The sequence below is a fragment of the Ceratotherium simum genome, chromosome 25 (assembly GCF_057802395.1).
Source record: "Ceratotherium simum simum isolate JZ-2026a chromosome 25, ASM5780239v1, whole genome shotgun sequence".
Lineage (NCBI taxonomy): Eukaryota > Metazoa > Chordata > Mammalia > Perissodactyla > Rhinocerotidae > Ceratotherium > Ceratotherium simum.
In genome coordinates, this window is record NC_141924.1 from 44,090,932 (window position 1) to 44,111,500 (window position 20,569).

General features: G+C 38.6%; 1 protein-coding gene across 1 annotated transcript in view; it reads right to left on the bottom strand.

The window, feature by feature from the left end:
- The window catches only part of GLIPR1 (GLI pathogenesis related 1), a 47,769-nt gene that overhangs the window by 21,570 nt on the left and 5,630 nt on the right, over nucleotides 1-20,569 (bottom strand). The window contains exon 2 of the mRNA XM_087448613.1: nucleotides 18,711-18,807. Within this exon, the coding sequence (XP_087304739.1) occupies nucleotides 18,711-18,734 (24 nt within the window). The 5' untranslated portion in view covers nucleotides 18,735-18,807. The remainder of the gene's footprint in view (nucleotides 1-18,710; nucleotides 18,808-20,569) is intronic.

Sequence of the window (20,569 nt, forward strand, 5' to 3'; positions counted from 1 at the left end):
AAACACCAGTGTTTTAGAAAATCAAGAGGTACAGAGAATGGAATGGGGTGAGGGAAATATTTCTAATGGAAACTCTTAAAAAGTAAAGAAGCATTACAGAACCATATGGTGGAATTATTGTTGCCACACACACACAAAATAACATATACTCATATATAATTTCAGATTTTGTCCAGGCTGCTAATTTGTACTAGCATTCCTTTCCATTATGTGGACCTAGGATAAGCATCTCCCTGTCTGGGGCTCAGAGGCAACCTTTTGATCAAGCTAGTGGCAATCAACAGTGAGACCTTCCTCCAACCTGAGGTGGTAACCAGACCTGGGGCCTGTTCCCATTTTCTTCTGGGTCTTTTTGAGCTTGTTTGTCCAGGCTTTGAACACAAGAACAAGAAAAATGAGACCTCGCAAGCAAGGAAATTCAATGACATTTTGTGGTTGCTTGAGCAATCTCCATTGTACACATACAACTCCCAAGAATAAACAATATTCTCTTGGTATTGAAATAAACTAATCAATTTTTTCCTCTAATTTCCTGAAAATAATAAGCCAAAGGGAAAGTCTACCATTACTGAGACCATTTTTACATTATTATGCATAGCAATTTAGCTCCTCAGAGCTACAAGCCTCAAACTTCTTAATTCACACTACATCTCCACAACAAAAGCCCATGGAAGTAGTTTGCTCAGAACAGGAACTTTTACCTGGAAACAAATGCAAGCCTTCATGTCTTTTCAGAAGGCTTGCAACTTGGCTGAGTCTTTCCTCTCCTTATCCTGGGTCTTCACCATGGTCTCCTTCAAAAGTAGGTGTGTTTTCAGTGCTTATCTCTGAATGGTGGCGTTTTAGATTTTTTTTACTTTCTTTTTCATTCTTTTCTGTATTGTTTAAATTTTTTTACAGTGAGCATATACTATCTTTTATAATCAAAAAATAAAGTAAAAATATTTTTATTTTGGCGAACCATAGGATCTTTATAATCATGCACAAATTAACACATATACACAGTTGATAAACCCATGCATAGATAAAAGACTAAAGGGATATTGGTATACCAGTGTTGACGCAAGTACCTAATAATCAATCAATAGATTAAAAATGGGGTGAGTTTATTATATGAGCCAGTTCTGAGGACTATAGCCCAGGAGAGGGACCTCCACCAGGGAAGGAAGCACTCTGGAGAAGTGATGTGAACAGCATGGTTATATACCATTTTGGAACAAGGAACATACATCAAATATGACAGGAATACTTTTTTTCTTTTTACTACAGTCACAAGATGTTTTGCTAGGCACAGCAGGTCAGTGGTCACAAGATGTACACAGCAGATCAATCTGACCCTGATTTCTGGGAAGGAATGCTTATCTTTAAAGAAATGCTCATATGGGAGGGAGGCATTCATCTCTACCTTTAACGGCATCATTCTTTGCTTTGGGATACTGTAAATGTTTAAAGCAGATATACAATGCATGATTGACAGGCCACATCAGACCATTCTGGAAAAACAAGTTCAGGCCAAATCAGTTTTAATCCAAAATGGCTTCCTCATATACCTCAATAAATACTAACTTTTCTTGTTGCTTTTAATTTATCCCATCACCAGTATTAGTTGTGGTTATCATTGAATAATGGGGTATGTCTCTCTATCCCAGCATGTTTTACTAAAGTGCTTTATAAAAAGCAACAGTTTGTGCAGCTGGAGATAATTGTATATATTATATGGCAAAATCTCAGCCTTGCTATACTGTTCTAGACATGTCCTTTAGATACATGATGAGCTTCCTTATTTCTTGGGGAGAAATGATGTAGAATTCCCTATATCCCTATATCTCCCTCTCTGATTAGATTCTGTAAATATTTAGGCTCCAAAAGGCTTTAGTCACCTATTACATTGAGGATGGGGGTGTGCAGGTGGGGATGGACAAAGGTTAGGTGTCCAGAAAGTGAGAAGGATTCTAATAGTTATTAGCCAAACACCGGCACTCTTAAATTGTCTATGTGATAATACTTCTCACAATCGTAATAACTTGGTCTAAGCCAGTTACATGTATGCCAGTTGCACAAGTTAACTCTAATTTATAACCTAGGACCAGTTAGCACTGAAGTACTCTGATAAGGAATCCACACTCCAAGGCGGGTCTCAGCACTTAAGATATGGTTATGGAAACTGACACCAGAGTTTGTTAATTAGACTAGGGATGTTACAGAATACTTTCCACTGATGAAATGAGTGCTGTTCAAGATGAATGGTTTGTAGGAAGATTGAACATGCCCTCCTGCCATTGCGTGAACAAAGTGTAGCGAAGACCTGTCACAGAGGCCCCGGCCCCTGCCCTGACTCGGAGCACAGACCCTGACTTCAGACCCGGCCAGTCCTGACTTCAGAATGTGTTGAGTGAGCCTCTCATACAAGTGTATGGTTGGAGTGTCCAGGGGCAGAGCAGGTCTGTTTTTATAACTGCTTGCTAAGGAATGTTTAGAGTTTTAGCAGAATTTGTCCAAGGCTTGCTGTCACGGTAGCATACCATCAAATATTGAGGTTGTCGGGGAGGGAAAGTAGCCTTTGCCTAACCTAGCTCCAACTGCATGAGGCTACACACATTTAAGGAAAGAACCTGACACTGGAGACCACGTTGGTTTAGGTCAGTTAGCAGCAGTGATGACAAGCACCAGCGAGGCTTTCTCAACTGCATTACCTCACTGCTTTCACAATAACTGTGTGAGAGATGCATTATTACCCCTATCTTACAGGTGACAATATTGAGACAAAGGAAGTTAAATGACTGGACCGAGAGCATGACTAATAAGATCTTAACAAAGGGTCTGTCTGATTGCTAAGCCTGTTTGTAGCCATTAAGAGCACAAGTTCTCTAAACTGTCTGGGTTCAAGTCCGGTCCTATGTACTGGCTGCGGGCCTTTTACTTCTCTGGGCCTTGGCTTCCTTATCTCTAAAACTGGGATAATAATAGTACTTACTTCATTGGACTGATAAGAAATTATTTGTAAAAAAAGCTTAGAAAGCGCCCAACACACAGTAAGTATGATACATATTAACTATTATTATTATTATTACTTCCCTTTTATTATCCTAGGTATGCATATGCATATACCTATGCATATCATAGGTATAATTGAGACTACCTTTAACCTAGAACATTTTCATATTTTATAGCGTTACATTTAGATAAGCTGTTAGAAAAAATTGTATCTTGACAGTATAAATTATTGCTATAGAGTCACAATGGATTTTGATGCAAATTATTCAGACTGGTGTTTGATTTTTTTTTTAATAAATTCTTTATCTTGTGATTGTTCATGCCACTTGCATTTGATAATCATTTGGATAGTCTAAATAAATTATTTATTTTCCTAATTTTAGAAATGGATGGACTGAATTACACATAATGATATTTTATAATTAGTTTTTAAACATGTTATTACTGGGCAACAAGGTATGAGTCTTTTAAAGATTTCAAATATAGAGTGTCCAATAACCGTTTAGAACTTATACTAATTTATACTTCCATCATCATCAGATAGGTGTTGAGACCATATATTATCTCAAACATTGGAACTAAGTGTATATATGTATATGGTTGTGCATATTGTAAGAGAACCAGAGCTTTACTAACTAAAGCAGTAAAAATAGATTTTATTCAGAAACTATTGCACTAGGGCAAAGGAGACCTCAGTGTAGAACTGGGCTCAATTCAGATTATACTAAGACAACTGGGGATTTGTAGCCAAAGAGCAGAGGTGGCATGGGCCGGGTGTTGGTGGACGGAAAATTACTGAGGGCAGGCCAGAGTGATCAGATGTCAAAGGTTGGGGATGAAGAATCTGATTAGATATTGAAAGTGATCAGATGTCAAAGGTGGGAGAGATGCTCTCTAAACTGACTTAGCAGGACTCTTGCTAAAACTGGGCTATGTAGCCCCAGTAAGGATGGGGGGCAAGATTGAGGCCTAGATGAGAACAGGGCTTAGAGATGTCTGACTACAGTTTGGTCAAGGAGAGTGTCTTGTCAATATGCATATTTAATTACTCCCTGTTTTCTCGCCCTTTGCTTGCTAGATTTTAGTTTATCATTTCCAAACTTGAGCTGACCTTGAGGCATAGTTTTTCCAAAGAGGAAGGCACAGTGGAACTTCTAAATTTTGCCTTTGGCTTGTTGTATGATATAACAAGAGAGACAGCACCCAAAGCAACTTTACGAGCACTGGGATAAATTCTGCTCATACTTAAACAGATTAGTCATTTTTAAAAATATGAATTCAAAGATAATGTTAACATGAGAATTGAATAACATACATTTCTAAACTCTTAAACATTGCTACACTTGTCTTTCTATAAATATTTCTAAAAACTTGCTTTAGCATAGATATGTTTCAGCAAAAACTATTTACTGAAAGTTCGTATCTTCTTGTTGTATTTTTTAATTTGATAAGAGTCCAAATATGAGTTAACTGAATTTCAGTGGAATAATCTGCCTGGTGCTCCCTTTTCTGTTTCTCTACTGAGTAATGCTGTTCTGATTTGCATAAGGCAAGAGAGAAGTCCTTACTGTGCACTCCCTCAAGTTCCTCCAGGGCCTCTCTGCTGGGGTGACCTCAGAGAATGATTCATATGCTTCAGCAGTTGTACTATAGCTTCTCAGTGGCCGGGCAAAGGTCTTTGTACAAACTGCAAATTGTCTGCAGGAAAATCAGCTGAGAAAGCTGGTGTGCAGTCGCCATAGCAACAAGCCTTCACCTTCTGCCCGTTAGCTTCTGCCCAAGACAGCGGAAGCCTGACAATTGTATGCTGGACTATTCCACTTACTCAAAGAGGGCAGCTGTCTGCTGCCAGTTCACTCTGGTCCATTCACAAGACAGAGATCCACGACCACCAGCCTTATATTTTTCACGGCATGGTATATCATGGCCTGGCATGTTCTCAGTTAATGTTTAATTCATTATGATCCTGGAAACTATGTATTATATAGCTACATTTTTGGTGAGGAAATTGAGAGTCAGCATTAAGTAATTTGCTCAAGTTCACACAGTTAGTAAATGAAAGGAGTAAATTAAACTCAGCATTATCTCTCACACAATTACTTACATATTAGGTGGGCATTAGAATTTCCACACCATAACAACCCACCAGTGCTTTTAATCAGCTCTCCCTAGTATTTCTAGAATATGGCCAAAGTTTGATAACTGCTATTTTATGCCATGCTGCTTCTCTTTGCCTGGATGACATCTTATCCCTGGCAAAGTGCTTAGGCTGAAGGCCCTCATTCACTCTCATTCACTGTATCTTAGGATGTTGGAACCAAAATTCTCCCAGCTCCCTACTGCTGCTTCCAGACCATTGCTACACAGCTTTTCCTCAGACTGCTTCTTTGAGGTGTACAACATTCATTTACACCAAATTCCACTCTTACCACCATCATTTTCAGGCCTCCCCTACAAGCCCTGAAGACTTGAGCCTTGGTCCCTAGTCTTTGTCTCCATTTGAATTATCTAACACGCTGCCCACAAACTTCTTTGACCAACTCTGCTTCACTGATTTGAACAAATCATTCACTTAGACATATCTGGGCCTTACCAACTAAGTTGCTCTACTTCCAAACTCCACCTGGAATTGCTCTACCTCCAATTCCTACTCTTGGGCCACAATCTTCTTCCTCCCACCTCTCAAGCACTGGCACTGTACTTGCTACTAAATCTGCTCCCATATTCATGGCGATTCACAAGCTTCTCACCTTATTCTCTCAGCCTAGAACCCCCCAATCCAACCTGCTTTTATTTCTTCTCTCTATGTAGCCTAGGCACCAATAATCAAAAATCACAAGCATGTTCACACCAGCATCTTCAATTCTCTCACACTTAGGGTCTTCCTGTGAGCTAGCTCAGCCAGTCTTTCACCAAAGAATGTTTGTTGTTTTAGTTTCTATGAAGTAGAACTATAGAAAATAGAAAAACTATGATAATGGGCACCATCACATTGTTTATTGCTCAGCAACATTTTAAATCAGATCCGCTTTCATTTTGAGCAATGGTTTATCCAAACCTTTTGTAATCCTCAAGCCACCTACCCACTCTGAGATCTGGTCTCCTGTAAGCTTCTCAGCAGGCATCAAATGCCACGTTCTTCTGCAACTCAGTGTTTCTGTTCCTTTTGACCCAAGTGTCATTTTTGCACTTCTTTCTCTGTCAAACTCCTACTCACCCTGTGAAGCCCAACTAAAATGTTATCTTTTCTGTATTGCATTTTCTGACTTCCCTAAGCATCCCCTTTCCTCTGTGCTCCCTTATTTCCTTTACATACATGTCTTCCTTTTCCACTAAACAATGAGGCAGAAGCAGTCTGTCTTCATTATATTACTACCTCCTATAGTCTTTCCCTCTGCCTTAGACCACTCAGGCTGCTAGAACAAAATGTCATAGACTGGGTGGCTTAAACAACAGAGCTCTATTTCTGGCAGTTCTGGAGACTGGGACATCCCACCAGCTAGGTGCCGGCTGATTCGGTCCCTGGTACGGCCCCCTTCCTGGCTTGCTGAGGGCCACTCTCTCGCTCTGTCCTCACATGGTGAAGAGAGAGACAGAGAGGGAGAGAGAGTGTGCTCTGGTCTCTTCTTCTTCTTATAAAGACACTAATCCCATCATGAACTCATCTAAACCTAATTACCTCCCTAAGGCCCTACCTCCTAATACCATCATATTGGGGGTTAGGGCTTCAACACAGCAATTTGGAGAGGACACAAACATTCAGTCAATACACCTTCTAATTCAGAATTCCCACCTCAATCATTTTAAGTAAACAGAAGCCTACTTGGATACTGGACAAGATGTGCTCTAGAGCTGAGGCACTTGCAAGAGCTCAGTCTTTAAATCTGTGCTGTCCAGTGTCATAGCCACTGACCTCATGGGGCTGTAGAGCCCTTAGAATGTGGCTAGTCTAAATCGATGTGTGTTCTAAGTGTAAAATAGACACTAGATTTTAAAGACTTGGTAAGAAACAAAGGATGTAAAATATCTCCTTAATACTTTTAATATTGATTACACATTGAAATGATAATATTTTGCATATGCCGAATTAAATAAGATCTATTATTAAAATTAATTTCACCTGCTTTTTTTTACTTCTTTAACGTAGCTAAATTTTAAGAAAATTTAAAGTAATACATGTGGCTTGCATTACAGATCTATTAGACAGAAATGTTTTAAATAAATGATCTACGATGTGCAGTATGAATAGAGTGACTAACACAGAAGTATGGACTGATAGAGTTTAGGAATATTTTCAACTAGGAACTTTGCGTATAAACCTGTACTTACAAGAATATTCCTTTTTTAATAATTCTCCAAACTATATAGTAAATTCAAGATTCTTATCAATATGAGATTAGAATTAGAAAGAAGCTGGTGATAATGCTACCCTGCCTCTTTATCAGAAGATCTATAGATTCTGTCCTAACATATTCTCGTATAAATTTAAAATATAAGCATCCTCTTTATGCAAGTATTCATATTCAATTCACCACAGTTACAAGGTGGGATAGGACAGCTAATGCAGTTATCATACACACACACACACACACACACACACACACACAAATTCATTAATAAACATATATAGTTACTACCAATTCAAACATTCCTATTCTCTTATCACTAATACCTAATCCTTGCAGTAAGAGTCAATATCTTTGTAGTTCTCTTGCTAATTGTGCAATGCTGTCAACACCCTACAGTACGAGGCAAATTCCATAGAAGAAATCAATTGCAATGTGAGATTGCAATTCTTGCAAAAGATTCAGGATTTCAGGAATTTATTCAAAATCTGTTGACAAATAAAATGCTGGCCAGAATCCAATCAGTTAATATTTTGAGGAGAACAAATAAACAAAATAATGACTCCATTAGTTCTTAAAAAGAGACTGATTTAGGGAAGTGACATCAGCAACATGGCAGAGTGAGCTGTTCCCTTTATCTCTCCTGCTTTGAACTACAACTAAATGGACATTCATTGACCAATGGAAGATACCCATACAGCACAACAGGATGCCTAGGAGACCCATGCAGCTATACATCTGAAAGTGGATGATCTGGGTCCCTGAGAAGTAATGGAGATAGGTGAGCAGTCCCCTACCCTTCCCCAGCAGCCCTGTGCACACATGCAAATGCTTTCCTGGAGGGCGGGAGTGCCCATAGCGCCACCACAGTCCTGCAAGTGGGAATGCGCCTTGGCGTGACTGTAAGAAGAGGCGGCAGCAGCCCTGACCCATGCAGGAACACTTTCTCGGCTGGCGGGAGCACCCACTGTACCCACAAAACTTCCAGCAGATGGGGGTGTTATCAGAAACACAGCTCCTGCTTCCCCTCAACAGCAGCAGGTGGAATCTGTGACCTGATACTACCACAAATGCACCGGCAAAGGATTAATTCATCAAACACCGTGACAAACTGCAGTAACAATTCAGAGCAGAAGGAAAATGACAAGTCTCCAGAATCCAACCCTGAAGTCATGGAAATTTACAATCTAAATGACAGAGAATTCAAAATAGCTGTCATAAAGAAACTCAAATAGTTACAAGAAAACTCAAAAAGAAAGTTCAATGAGCTCAGAAGTACAATTAATTATAAGAAGGAATACTTCACAAAGACATTGAAACTATATTTAAAAAAAGCAGAAATTCTGGATATGAAGAACACAATTAATGAGATAAAAAATAATCTAGAACCCTTAAAAAATAGAGCTGATGTTATGGAGGAAAGAATTAGTGATTTAGAGGATGGAAATATAGAAATGCTTCAGGTAGAGGAGGAGGGAGAACTAAGATTTTTAAAAAATGAAGAAATTCTTCAGGGCCGGCCCCGGGGTGTAGCAGTTAAGTGCACGCGCTCCAGTGCTGGCGGCCCGGGTTTGGATCCCGGGCACACACCGAGGCACTGCTTGTCAGGCCATGCTGTGGTGGTGTCCCATATAAAGTGGAGGAATATGGGCACAGATGTTAGCCCAGGGCCAGTCTTCCTCAGCAAAAAGAGGAGGATTGGCATGGATGTTAGCTCAGGGCTGATCTTCCTCACAAAAAAATAAATAAAAACAAATAAATAAATAAATGAGAAATTCTTCAAGAAATATCCAATTCAACTAGGAAAAGCAACATAAGAATTATAGGTATTCCAGAGGGAGAAGAAAGGGGGAAAGGAGCAGAGAGCTTCTTCAAAGAAATAATAGCTGAGAACTTCCCAAACCTGGGGAAGGAACCGGAGTTACAAATACATGAAGCCAATAGTACTCCAAATTACATCAATGTAAAAAGACCTTCTCCAAGGCATATAATAGTAAAAGTGGCAAAAGTCAACGACAAAGAAAAAATATTAAGGGTAGCAAGGCAGAAGAAAATAACCTACAAAGGAACCTATCAGGCTTTCAGCAGATTTCTTGGCAGAAACCTTACAGGCTAGGAGAGAATGGAATGATATATTCAAAATACTGAAAGACAAGAACTTTCAGCCAAGAATACTCTATCCAGTGAAATGATCCTTCAGATACAATGGGGAAATAAAAGCTTTCCCAGATAAACAAAAGCTGAGGAAGTTCATCGTCACGAGACCTCCCCTACAAGAAATGATTAAAGATGCTCTTAAACCTGAAACAAAAAAGCAAGGGTCTACAAAGGTTTGAGCAAGGAGATAAACAGACAAAATAAGAAAACTGCAGTTCTCTTTCACAACAGAGTAACAAATACTTAATTATAACTTAAAAGATAAAGGGAAGAAAAGCATCAAAAGTAACTATAAGCACTTCAACTTAGTCACAAACTCACAACACAAAACAGAATAATTTGTGACAACAATAATTCAGAAGGGGAAGAGGGAAGGGATGGAACTTTCTTAGAGTAATGAGATAAGAGGCTATCAGAAAATGGATTATCTCATCTATACAATCTTTTATATAAACCTCACAGTAACCACTCAACAAAAAATCAGAGCAGAGCCACAATTCATAAATAAGAAGAAAACTCAGAAAACCACCAAACTGAAATGGCAGTCAGAAAAGCAAGGGAAGAGAAACTGGAAGTATAGAACAACTGGAAAACAAGATATAAAATGGCAGTATTAAGCCCTCATATATCAACAATCATTCTAATGTAAATAGACTGACTTCTCCAATCAAAAGAGACAGAGTCACTGGAAGGATTAGAAAACAAGATCCAACAATATGCTGCCTACAGGAAACACATTTCAGCTCTAAAGACAAACATAGGTCAGAGTGAAGGGATGGAAGATGACACTCCAAACAAATGGCAAACAAAAGAAAGTAGGTGTTGTCACACTTATATCAGAAAAGGTAGACTTCAATAGAAAAAAGACAATGAGAGACAAAGAGGGGCAGTATATAATGATAAAAGGGACTTTCCACCAAGAGGTCATAACACTTATTAATATATATGCACCCAACACAGGAGCACCAAAGTATATTAAGAAACTATTAACAGACCTAAAGGGAGAAATTAACAGCAACACAATAATAGTAGGGGAGCTCAACACCCCACTTACATCAATGGATAGATCATCAAGACAGAAAGTCAACAAGGAAATAGTGGAATTAAACAAACAAACAAAAAAATAGACCAGATGGACTTAATAGATATATACAGAACACTCCATCCAAAGACAGCAGAATACACATTCTTCTCAAGTGCACATGGAACATTCTCAAGGATAGACCATATGTTTGGAAACAAGGCAAGCCTCAATAAATTTAAGAAGATTGAAATCATATCAAGCACCTTTTCTGACCACAATGTTATGAAACTAGAAATCAACTACAAGAAAAAAGCTGGGAAAGTCACAGATATGTGGAGACTAAGCAACATGCTACTGAACACCATTGGATCAATGAAGAAATCAAAGGAGAAATTAAAAAATACCTGGAGATAAATGTAAATGAAAACACAACTGACCAACTCTTATGGGATGCAGCAAAAGCAGTTATAAGGGGGAAATTCATAGTAATATAGGCCCACCTCAACAAACAAGAAAAATCTCAAATAAGTAATCTTAAACTACACCTAATAGAACTATAAAAAGAAGAACAAGCAAAGCCAAAAGTCAGCAGAATGAGGGAAATAAAAATTAGAGCATAAATAAATGAAATAGAGGCTGAAAAAAACAGTAGAAAGGATCAATGAAACTAAGAGCTCATTTTTTGAGAAAATAAACAAAATTGACAAACTTTTAGCCAGACTCACTAAGAAAAAAAGAGAGAAGTTTCAAATAAATAAAATTAGAAATGAAAGAGGAGAAATTACAATGGCTACCACAGAAATACAAAGGATTATAAGAGAATACTATGAAAAACTATATGCCCACAAATTAGATAACCTAGAAGAAATGGATGAAATCTTAGACTCATACAACCTCCCAAAACTGAATCAAGAAGAAATTGAGAATCTCAATAGACTAGTCAAAAGTAAAGAGATTGAAACAGTCAAAACCTCCCAAAAAACAAAAATCCTGGACTAGACGGCTTCTCTGGAGAATTCTACCAAACATCCAAAGAAGATTTAATACCTATCCTTCTCAAGCTATTCCAAAAAATTGAAGACAGAACCACATCCTAACTCATTCTATGAGGCCAACATTACCCTGACACCAAAACCAGGAAAGGACACCACAAAGAAGGAAAATTACAGGCCAATATTGCTGATGAACATAGATGCAAAAATCCTCAACAAAATATCGGCAAACCAGGGGCCGGCCCTGTGGTGTAGTGGTTAAGTGCACACGCTCCACTGCTGGCGGCCCAGGTTCGGATCCCAGGCACACAGCGACATACCACTTGTCAGGCTGTGCTGTGGCGGCATCTCACATAAAGTGGAGGAGGATGGGCATGGATGTTAGCTCAGGGCCAGGCTTCACAGCAAAAAGAGGAGGATTGGCATGGATGTTAGCTCAGGGCTGATCTTCCTCACCAAAAAAATATTGGCAAACCAAATACAGCAGTACATTAAAAGGATCATACACCATGATCAAGTGGGATTTATACCAGGGATGCAGAGAGGGTTCAACATCCACAAATCAATGTGATACAACACATTAACAAAATGAGGAATAAAAATCACATGATCATCTCAATAGATGAAGAGAAATCATTTGACAAGATCCAACATCCATTTATGATAAAAACTCTCAATAAAATGTGTATAGAAGGAAAGTACCCCAACACAATAAAGGCCATATGTGACAAACCCACAGCCAACATCATACTTAATGGTGAAAAACTGAAAGCCATCCCTCTGAGAACAGGAAAAGACAAGGGTGCCCACTCTCACCACTCCTATTCAACATAGTACTGGAGGTTTTGGCCAGAGCAATTAGGCAAGAAAAAGAAATAAAAGGAATACAAATTGGAAAGGAAGAAATGAAACTCTTGCTGTTTGCAGATGACATGATTTTATATATAGAAAACCCTAAAGAATCCATCAGAAAACTATTTGAAATAATCAACAACTAAAGCAAAGTTGCAGGGTAAAAAATCAACTTACAAAAATGAGTTGCATTTCTATACACTAAGAACAAACTAGCAGAAAGAGAAGTCAAGAATACAATTCCATTTACAATCACAACAAAAAGAATAAAATATCTAGGAATAAATTTAACCAAAGAGATGAAAGACCTATACACTGAAAACTATAAGACATTAATGAAGTTGAATAATATATAAAGAAATGGAAAGATATTCCATGCTCATGTATTGGAAGAATAAACATAGTTAAAATGTCCATATTATCTAAAGCAATCTACAGATTCAGTGCAATCCCAATCAGAATCCCAATGACATTCTTCATGCAGATAGAACAAAGAATCCTAAAATTTGTATAGAACAAAAGACTTCAAATAGCCAAAGCAGTCCTGAGAAAAAAGAACAAAGCTGAAGGCATCACAATCCCGGACTTCAAAATATACTACAAAGCTATGGTAATCAAAACAGCATGGTACTGGCAGAAAAAGAGACACACAGATCAACAGAACAGAATTGAGAGCCCAGAAATAAAACCACACATCTATGGCCAGTTAATCTTCAACAAAGGAGCCAAGAACATACAATGGAGAAAGGAAAGTCTCTTCAATAAATGGTGTTGGTCAATAAATGGTGTTGGGAAAACCAGACAGCCACATGCAAAAGAATGAAAGTAGACCATTATCTTACACCATACACAAAAATTAACTCAAAATGGATTAAAGACTTGAATGTAAGACCTGAAATCATAAAACTCCTAGAAGAAAATATAGTCAGTATACTCTTCAACATCGGTCTTAGCAGCATCTTTTTGAATACCATGTCCATTCAGGCAAGGGAAACAAATGAAAAAATTAACAAATGGGACTACATCAGACTAAAGAGATTCTGCAAGGCAAAGTAAACCAGGAACTAAACGAAAAAATAACCCAGCAAGTAGGAGAAAATATTTGCAAATCTTATATCTGACAAGGCATTAATTTCCAAAATATATTAAAAAACTCATACAACTCAACAACAAAATAACAAACAACCTAATCAAAAAATGGGCAGAGGATCTGAATAGAAATTTTTTCCAAAGAAGATATACAGATGGCCAACAGAAGATGTTCAACATCACTAATTATTAGGGAAATGTAGTCAAAACTACAATGAGATATCACTTAGACCCATCAGAGTGGCTATAATTACCAAGACAAAAAATAGCAAATTTTGGAGAGGATGTGGAGAAAAGGGAACCCTCATACACTGCTGGTGGGAATGCAAACTGGTGCGGCCACCATGGAAAACAGTATGGAGATTTATCAAAAAATTAAAAATAGAAATATCATACAGTCCAGCTATCCCACCATTGGGTATTTATCCAAAGAATTTGAAATCAACAATTCAAAGAGATTTATGCACCCCTATGTTCACTGCCACATTATTCACAGTAGCCAAGACATGGAAGCAATCCAACTGTCCTTCTACGGATGAATGGATGAAAAAGATGTGGTGCATATATATATATACACAATGGAATACTACTCAGCCATAAAAAAAGACAAAATTGTTCCATTTGCAGGAACATGGACAGACCTTGAGGGTATGATGTTAAGTGAAATAAGCCAGACAGAGCAAGACAAACCACAGCATGATTTCACTCATATGTGGAAGATAAATAAACACATGGATGACAAGAACAGATTAGTGGTTACCAGAGGGGAAGGAGGCTACAGGGTGGGTGAAACGGGTAAAGGAGAACATATGTATGGTGATGGATAAAAATTAGACTATTGGGGGTGAGCAGGATGCAGTCTATACAGAAACAGATAAATAATAATGTCCACCTGAAATTACACAATGTTATAAACCTTTATGACCTCAATAAAATAATTGGGGAAAAACAGGGACTGGAATATAAGATTTCTTGGAAAAATTGATGGAGAGCTCTGATATATATAGATAGATAAATATTTTGTGTGTGTGTGTGTGAGGAAGATCAGCCCTGAGCTAACATCTGCCAATCCTCCTCTTTTTTTGCTGAGGAAGACTGGCCCTGGGCTAACATCCATGCCCATCTTCCTCTACTGTATATGGGACGCCGCCACAGCATGGCTTGCCAAGCGGTGCATCAGTGCGCACCCAGGATCCGAACCAGCGGACCCCAGGCTGCCACAGTGGAGCGTGCGCACTTAACAGCTTGCGCCACCGGGCCGGCCCCAATAGATAGATACATTTTTAATGGCCCTCTTTACTTTGCAAGTCAAATGGAAAGTGAAATATGCTGTTTTGTATTAACACATAACTTTGTTAAAAAATTATGGCCATCCTCTCAACCAATACTCATTTTATTCTTTTCTGTTTCTAAGAATTAGTCCATTGTTGCAAATTTCAGTTAAACATTTGTTAAATATGAGAAAAAAAGAACCCAATTTCTAAATTTTCACTTTCATTTTTCCAAAGAAAATCCCATCTAAATCATTTTTTCCACATTTTATTTTAAATTTTTGGTCCTCTCTCACAGTATACCAACTATCCTAAGATAATTGTGAGGGCTAAATTTTAAAAATCATTATAAATTCAAACAGGATAAATGTACTTTCTAAATCAATAAACATGCAGGAATGAATAAATATTAATAGACTGATGCTTGTGTTTATGAAGTGCTTACACCATATGAATAATGCTGCTAGATGTAGTCACTCGTGAGTTAAACTTGTTTGGCATCTGAACATAACCTGAGCGTTTACAGGTAGGAATACAAGATAGAAAGGGTCAAAGAGATAACGGTCAAAGGATAGCATTGAGACTTACCCAACCAATGTTTACACTATTCAACTAGCTCCACATTTGTAGCCTAGTTAATTCCTCAATTCTAAGAAGGAAATTATTTTAAACTTGTTCAACCCAAAGGAAATGGTGGTTTCAACAGCTACTTTGCTGTTTCCTTTGCATGTTTTAGTCCAACTCTTTTTTTTTTTCTGTTTCCTTTTTGTGGTTTCTTTGCTAAAGCATTTTCTAAAGCATGTCCTATCAGCAGTGCTTACAGGAGCAACTATGTTTTTATTACCCTATAGAATTATTTGATTTCTTAAATTATGCATATGTATATCTTTAATATAAATAAAATTTGAGAAATAAAAATTATTTTAAAAGCTTTAATTCCTTACCATTGCTGTAAGTAAAGTACTGTCCTTTGTCTCTTACCCAGAAGTCTTGCATTTTCTTTCAGTATCTTTGAAACTGTGGTTAACTAACTTGTCAGCTTGCAAGCAAGACACAGTCTCAGACATTTCACAATTTTTGACATGAGGCTATTCATATTTTTTTCCTGATTCTCATGTTGATTTTGGAAGTGGACTCATGCAAGAATTTGCACATTCCATCTAAATTGTTGAATCTACTGACAAAAAGTTATTCATTATATTCACTTATTATTCTCTTAATTTCTCTAGGGCCTCAAGTAGTGTCCCTTGTTTTATTCCTGATACTGACAATTGTTGTTTTCTCTCTTTTTCTTCTTGATCAGTCTTGCGAGGGGGTTACCATTTTCATTAACCCAATGTAGGAAGGCTCAGCCAGGATTCCACAGGGCTGCCAGTTCTAAGGAGGGTTAAGGACTTAGGCCAAAGTCGGTGTTAGGAAAGCTGAGCGAGGCAGAGAAAGGACTGCGGAGTAGCCATCTAGATCAGAAACCAACAGGAAATCTGCTACGGGCAGTGTCCGAGGTCACTGATATCTGAAATTAAAGTCAGCAATGAAGCCAAACACAATCACACACGTGGGTTGGTGCTGACAGTCCTTTCGTAAGGAGAACATCTGTCACCAATGAGACTGCACCTTACAACTTCCCTAGTAGGTGTGGAAATGTGGAAGGTCACACTGACAAAACAAAAAGAAGAAGAAAAATAGAACTAAAATATACACTATTTATTACTTTAAAAAGACGTTATCTGCTTGTGTCGAGCTGCTCAGATACGCCAATCCTACATCACTAATAAGCATGCTTGACTTTCACAGGTTAGGCCTGAGGAAGCAGTCTATTAACACAGCTGTTTCATTTTGAGTTTTGCTGTTTAGAGGTTGTTTTTGATGGGAGGGAAGGTGTATTAGTTGCACAAAAACTCATCTACAGGGACTTGACTACAATGGCATATAATTTTTGTAAAATAATAAGTCGAAAGGTGGGGAGCCCAGGGCTGGTGCGGTAGCAACATGATGTCGGTATGTCCTGCTCCTCCTCTTTTCCTGCACCATCATCCTTAGCATGTGGCTTTTCCACTCACACTTCTTATCTCATGGTCACAAGACAGCTGCTCCATCTGTGGCTTCATATCCATACTCCAAGAATGAGGAAGAAGGAGGCAAGGGATGGTACCTATATCAGACTGGGGCTACAGTGGAGATAGCTAGTTCTGCTTTGCATAGGAGGCAGAAAAATAAGTTACTGCAGGAGAGATATCAGCATCCCCAGACAAGGCACCTATTATGGATTGGGCTGAGTCCCTCCAAAAGATATGTTGAAATCCTAACCCCTTAGACCTCAAAATGACATTTCGAAATGGGGTCCTTGCAGATGTAATCAAGTTAAGATGAGGTTGTTAGGATGGACCTAATCCAATGTGACCAGGGCCCTTATAATAAGTAGAGAAGAGATACAGAGAGGAGAGTGCCATGTGAAGACACCGAGACACACAAAGAGCAGACCACCATGTGAAGCTGGAGGCAGAGACGGGAGTTTTGCTGCCATAAGCCGAGCAATGCCTTGGGCCATCAGAAGCTGAAGAGCAAGGAAGCACCACCTACTAGAGGCTTCAGTGGGAACACGGCCCGGCCAACACCTTGATTTTGGACTTCAGGCCTCCAGAAATGTGAGGGAATAAATTTCTCTTGTTTTAAGCCACTCAGTTTGTGGTATTTGTTACAGTAGCCCTAAGAAATCTAATACGGCATCTAACCCAGATTTTGGGGACAGTTATTCCTGAAATTAACATCCTGAGTGCCAGAACTTGAGAGGACAATAATAAACAGAGCCTGCTTAGAGGAAGGTTTTCTTGAGGGTCAACAAAATATGCATTACTATACCTCTATAAAGGAATCAGAAGTAGAAATAGTAAAGAAATAATTAAATCTAAAGTACCGAGGTTTTAGAATAAGATAAAGCTTTTAATCATTATATTTACAAAGATACTATTTTTTCTTGCTTTTAAGTTATGTTAACAGTTTAATAGAATACATCATACTAAAGCTGCAATTATAATGTATTTTTTAAGGAGAGTAATAAATGTTTAATAAAATTGATGTTCATAGTTTTGTTTCTTAGACTATAAATAACAAATTTAGCATTTAAATAGGGACAAAGGAACTTTTATGCAAAAGTTCCTTTGACATTAAATAACCTATTATTTGATGCTATTAACATTTATTTAAGTCCTAATTATTATACATAAATTATAAAACTGTTAAGCTGGAGTCAAATATATGCAAATGCTTACACAACCTGGTTGTAATTCGGGAACGTACCGTGACAAGGCAAGGCGAGGAAGGAGCAAGGGCTGTGGGGACCGCCCGAGGAAGAGACGGAAGGAGCCGTGGAAGAAAAGCAGCATCTGAGAGGCGGAGCAAGCGCGCCCCACAGAGGAAGGCGCCCGCGAAATAAGGAACGGTTCACCAAGAAACTAAATCAACGCGGGGCTAATTTCCGAAACTGGAAAATTGCATTGAGAATTGTCAATTTTTACTAATTTAAATTATAAATAGAATACAATCACAATTACAATAATCCCAATTAAAAATACTAATGGGATTTTTTAATAACTTGACAAAATGATCCCAGAGTTCATTCAGAAGTAAGACTAGCAAAACAATTTGAAAGGAGAAAAAGTGAGGAGAGATTTCTCTAAGAGAGTTGATAAAACGTACTAGATTACTATAATAATAATAAAAAGGGTCTTACTGGGGTAAGAATGAACAAATTGGCCTCTTTTAGGAGCTCAAGCTCCTCATAGTCACTCTCGCCCTCTCCCTCCACCCCCAGCAGGAATACTAAGCTCGATTAATCACTTTCCACTGCACTGACTGGGCCCTGTTATTTGGAGTGGATCATTCAAAGGAAATAAAGTCATGGACGGGCGTGTGATCTCTTCTTTATTTTTCTTCCATGCCTGGGGCAGCTGCTTCTGCAGTTTGGAACACATTTATCTTTACTCACACAGGATGGTCCTGGGATGTCCATCTGCTAAATTCCTTTGCTCCTCTTTCTTCTGTTACTGGCAGGGATGACTTGCAATTCCACTCAGTGGTAAATCCTGAGATCCAGGGTTACATATTGGGGTGGGAGAGAACACAGGCCATAGTTGGACATGGCTTAATCAGGCTCACTATGGTTCTTTAGTGGGGGCTTGGGGACAATGCCCTTGCTAACAGTAAAGTATTACTTTTCCTTGTATAATTCTCATGCAGCTGGGGAGTATGTGTCAGGGGGAGGGAGGGGAGTGAGAAGGATGATATTCTTAGGTCTCCTGGTTAACAGCATCTCAGTTGTATTAGTTGGGGTTCTCCAGAGAAACAGAACCAAAAGGACATATATAGAGATACAGAAAAAGAACTATTATGAAAGATTGGCTCATGTGATTACAGAAGTTGAAAAGCCCCATGATCTGCTGTCTGCAAGCTGGAGGCCCAGGAAAGCTGGTGGTGCAGTCTCAGTTCAAGCCAGAGGCCTGAGAACCAGGGAAACCACGAGCGCGAGTCCCAGTCTGAGTCTGAAGGCCGGAGAACCAGCAGTGCTGATGCCCAAGGACAGGAGCAGACAGATGTGCCAGCTCAACAGAGAGAGCGAATTTACCTGTCTTCCACCTTTTTGTTCTATTTGGGCCTCAAGGGATTGGATGATGCCCACTCACACTGGCGAGGGGGTCTTCCCTACTCAGTCTACTGAGCCAAATGATAATATCTTCTGGATCCATTCTCACAGACACACCCATAAATAGTGTTTTCCCAGCTATCTGGGCATCCCTTAGCCGAGAAGCTGACACATAAAATTAACCATCACATCTTACCACTAACCTAACGAAACAGATCAGTGGAATAAAATAATAAATGCAAGTGTTTATAAGGATTTAATATATGGCAGCATTTTACCAAATTATATTCTCTTGAAAACAGAGCAGATATGTGAGAAAGTGCTTGATGATAATAAGGGTGAAAAACTCTTCATATTTTACACAGTTTAGAGATCCTTCATTCATTTTTAGCCTATCAAAGGCTCTGAGAATTCCTGTAGTATATAATACAGAAATCAGTTTAACTTTGTTTAATTCAGCATTTTCAAGTGCTGAAATTTCAAATTCAAAATTGTATTTGGCTAGAATTGTGGGGGGTTTTTGTCCTGGTATGTGCCCATATATATTTGAGGATTAACTGATTATTCAAAAAATGATTTCAGGACAACTGGGTATCAACTTGGGAACAACTGCTGTGGCACATTGCTTCAGTTAACTGTGGTAACTATAGCGTTTCTGGTTTCTGTGCCCAGAAGATTTTCCCATCCACTAGTCCTGGGTACCAGTGGTTTGACTGTCAATCATGGCACCCTGCTCCCCCATCCATCTCCACGTACTGGAATGGCCACACATTCTAGATCGGGCCAATCAGAATCTTGCTTTATCTTTCTCTGCATTCTCTGTGTATAGTGATTGGTTCAGGGATGAGAACATGATCCAGGCTAGGCCAACTGGAGTCCTTCTGTGTTTTGCACTGGAGCTAGGAAGGCAGGTTGTCTCTCCTTCTTTGTGAGATAAAAGGATATAGGCCTGGGGTTACTGACAGCCATCTTTCCTGCTATACAGAGAGATTCTAAACAGCACCATAGACAAATATAAAAGCAAGTGACAAACTGGGGACAGATATTGCAACCCATATGATATAGCATGGTTATCATTCTTAAATATATGCATTCTTATCAATGAGAAAATGATGAAAACTCCAAATGAGGAATGGGCAATGAAAATGTACAGGCAAACAATAAAAGAAGTGAATGGCCAATAAGCATAAGAAAAAGAAGTCCTA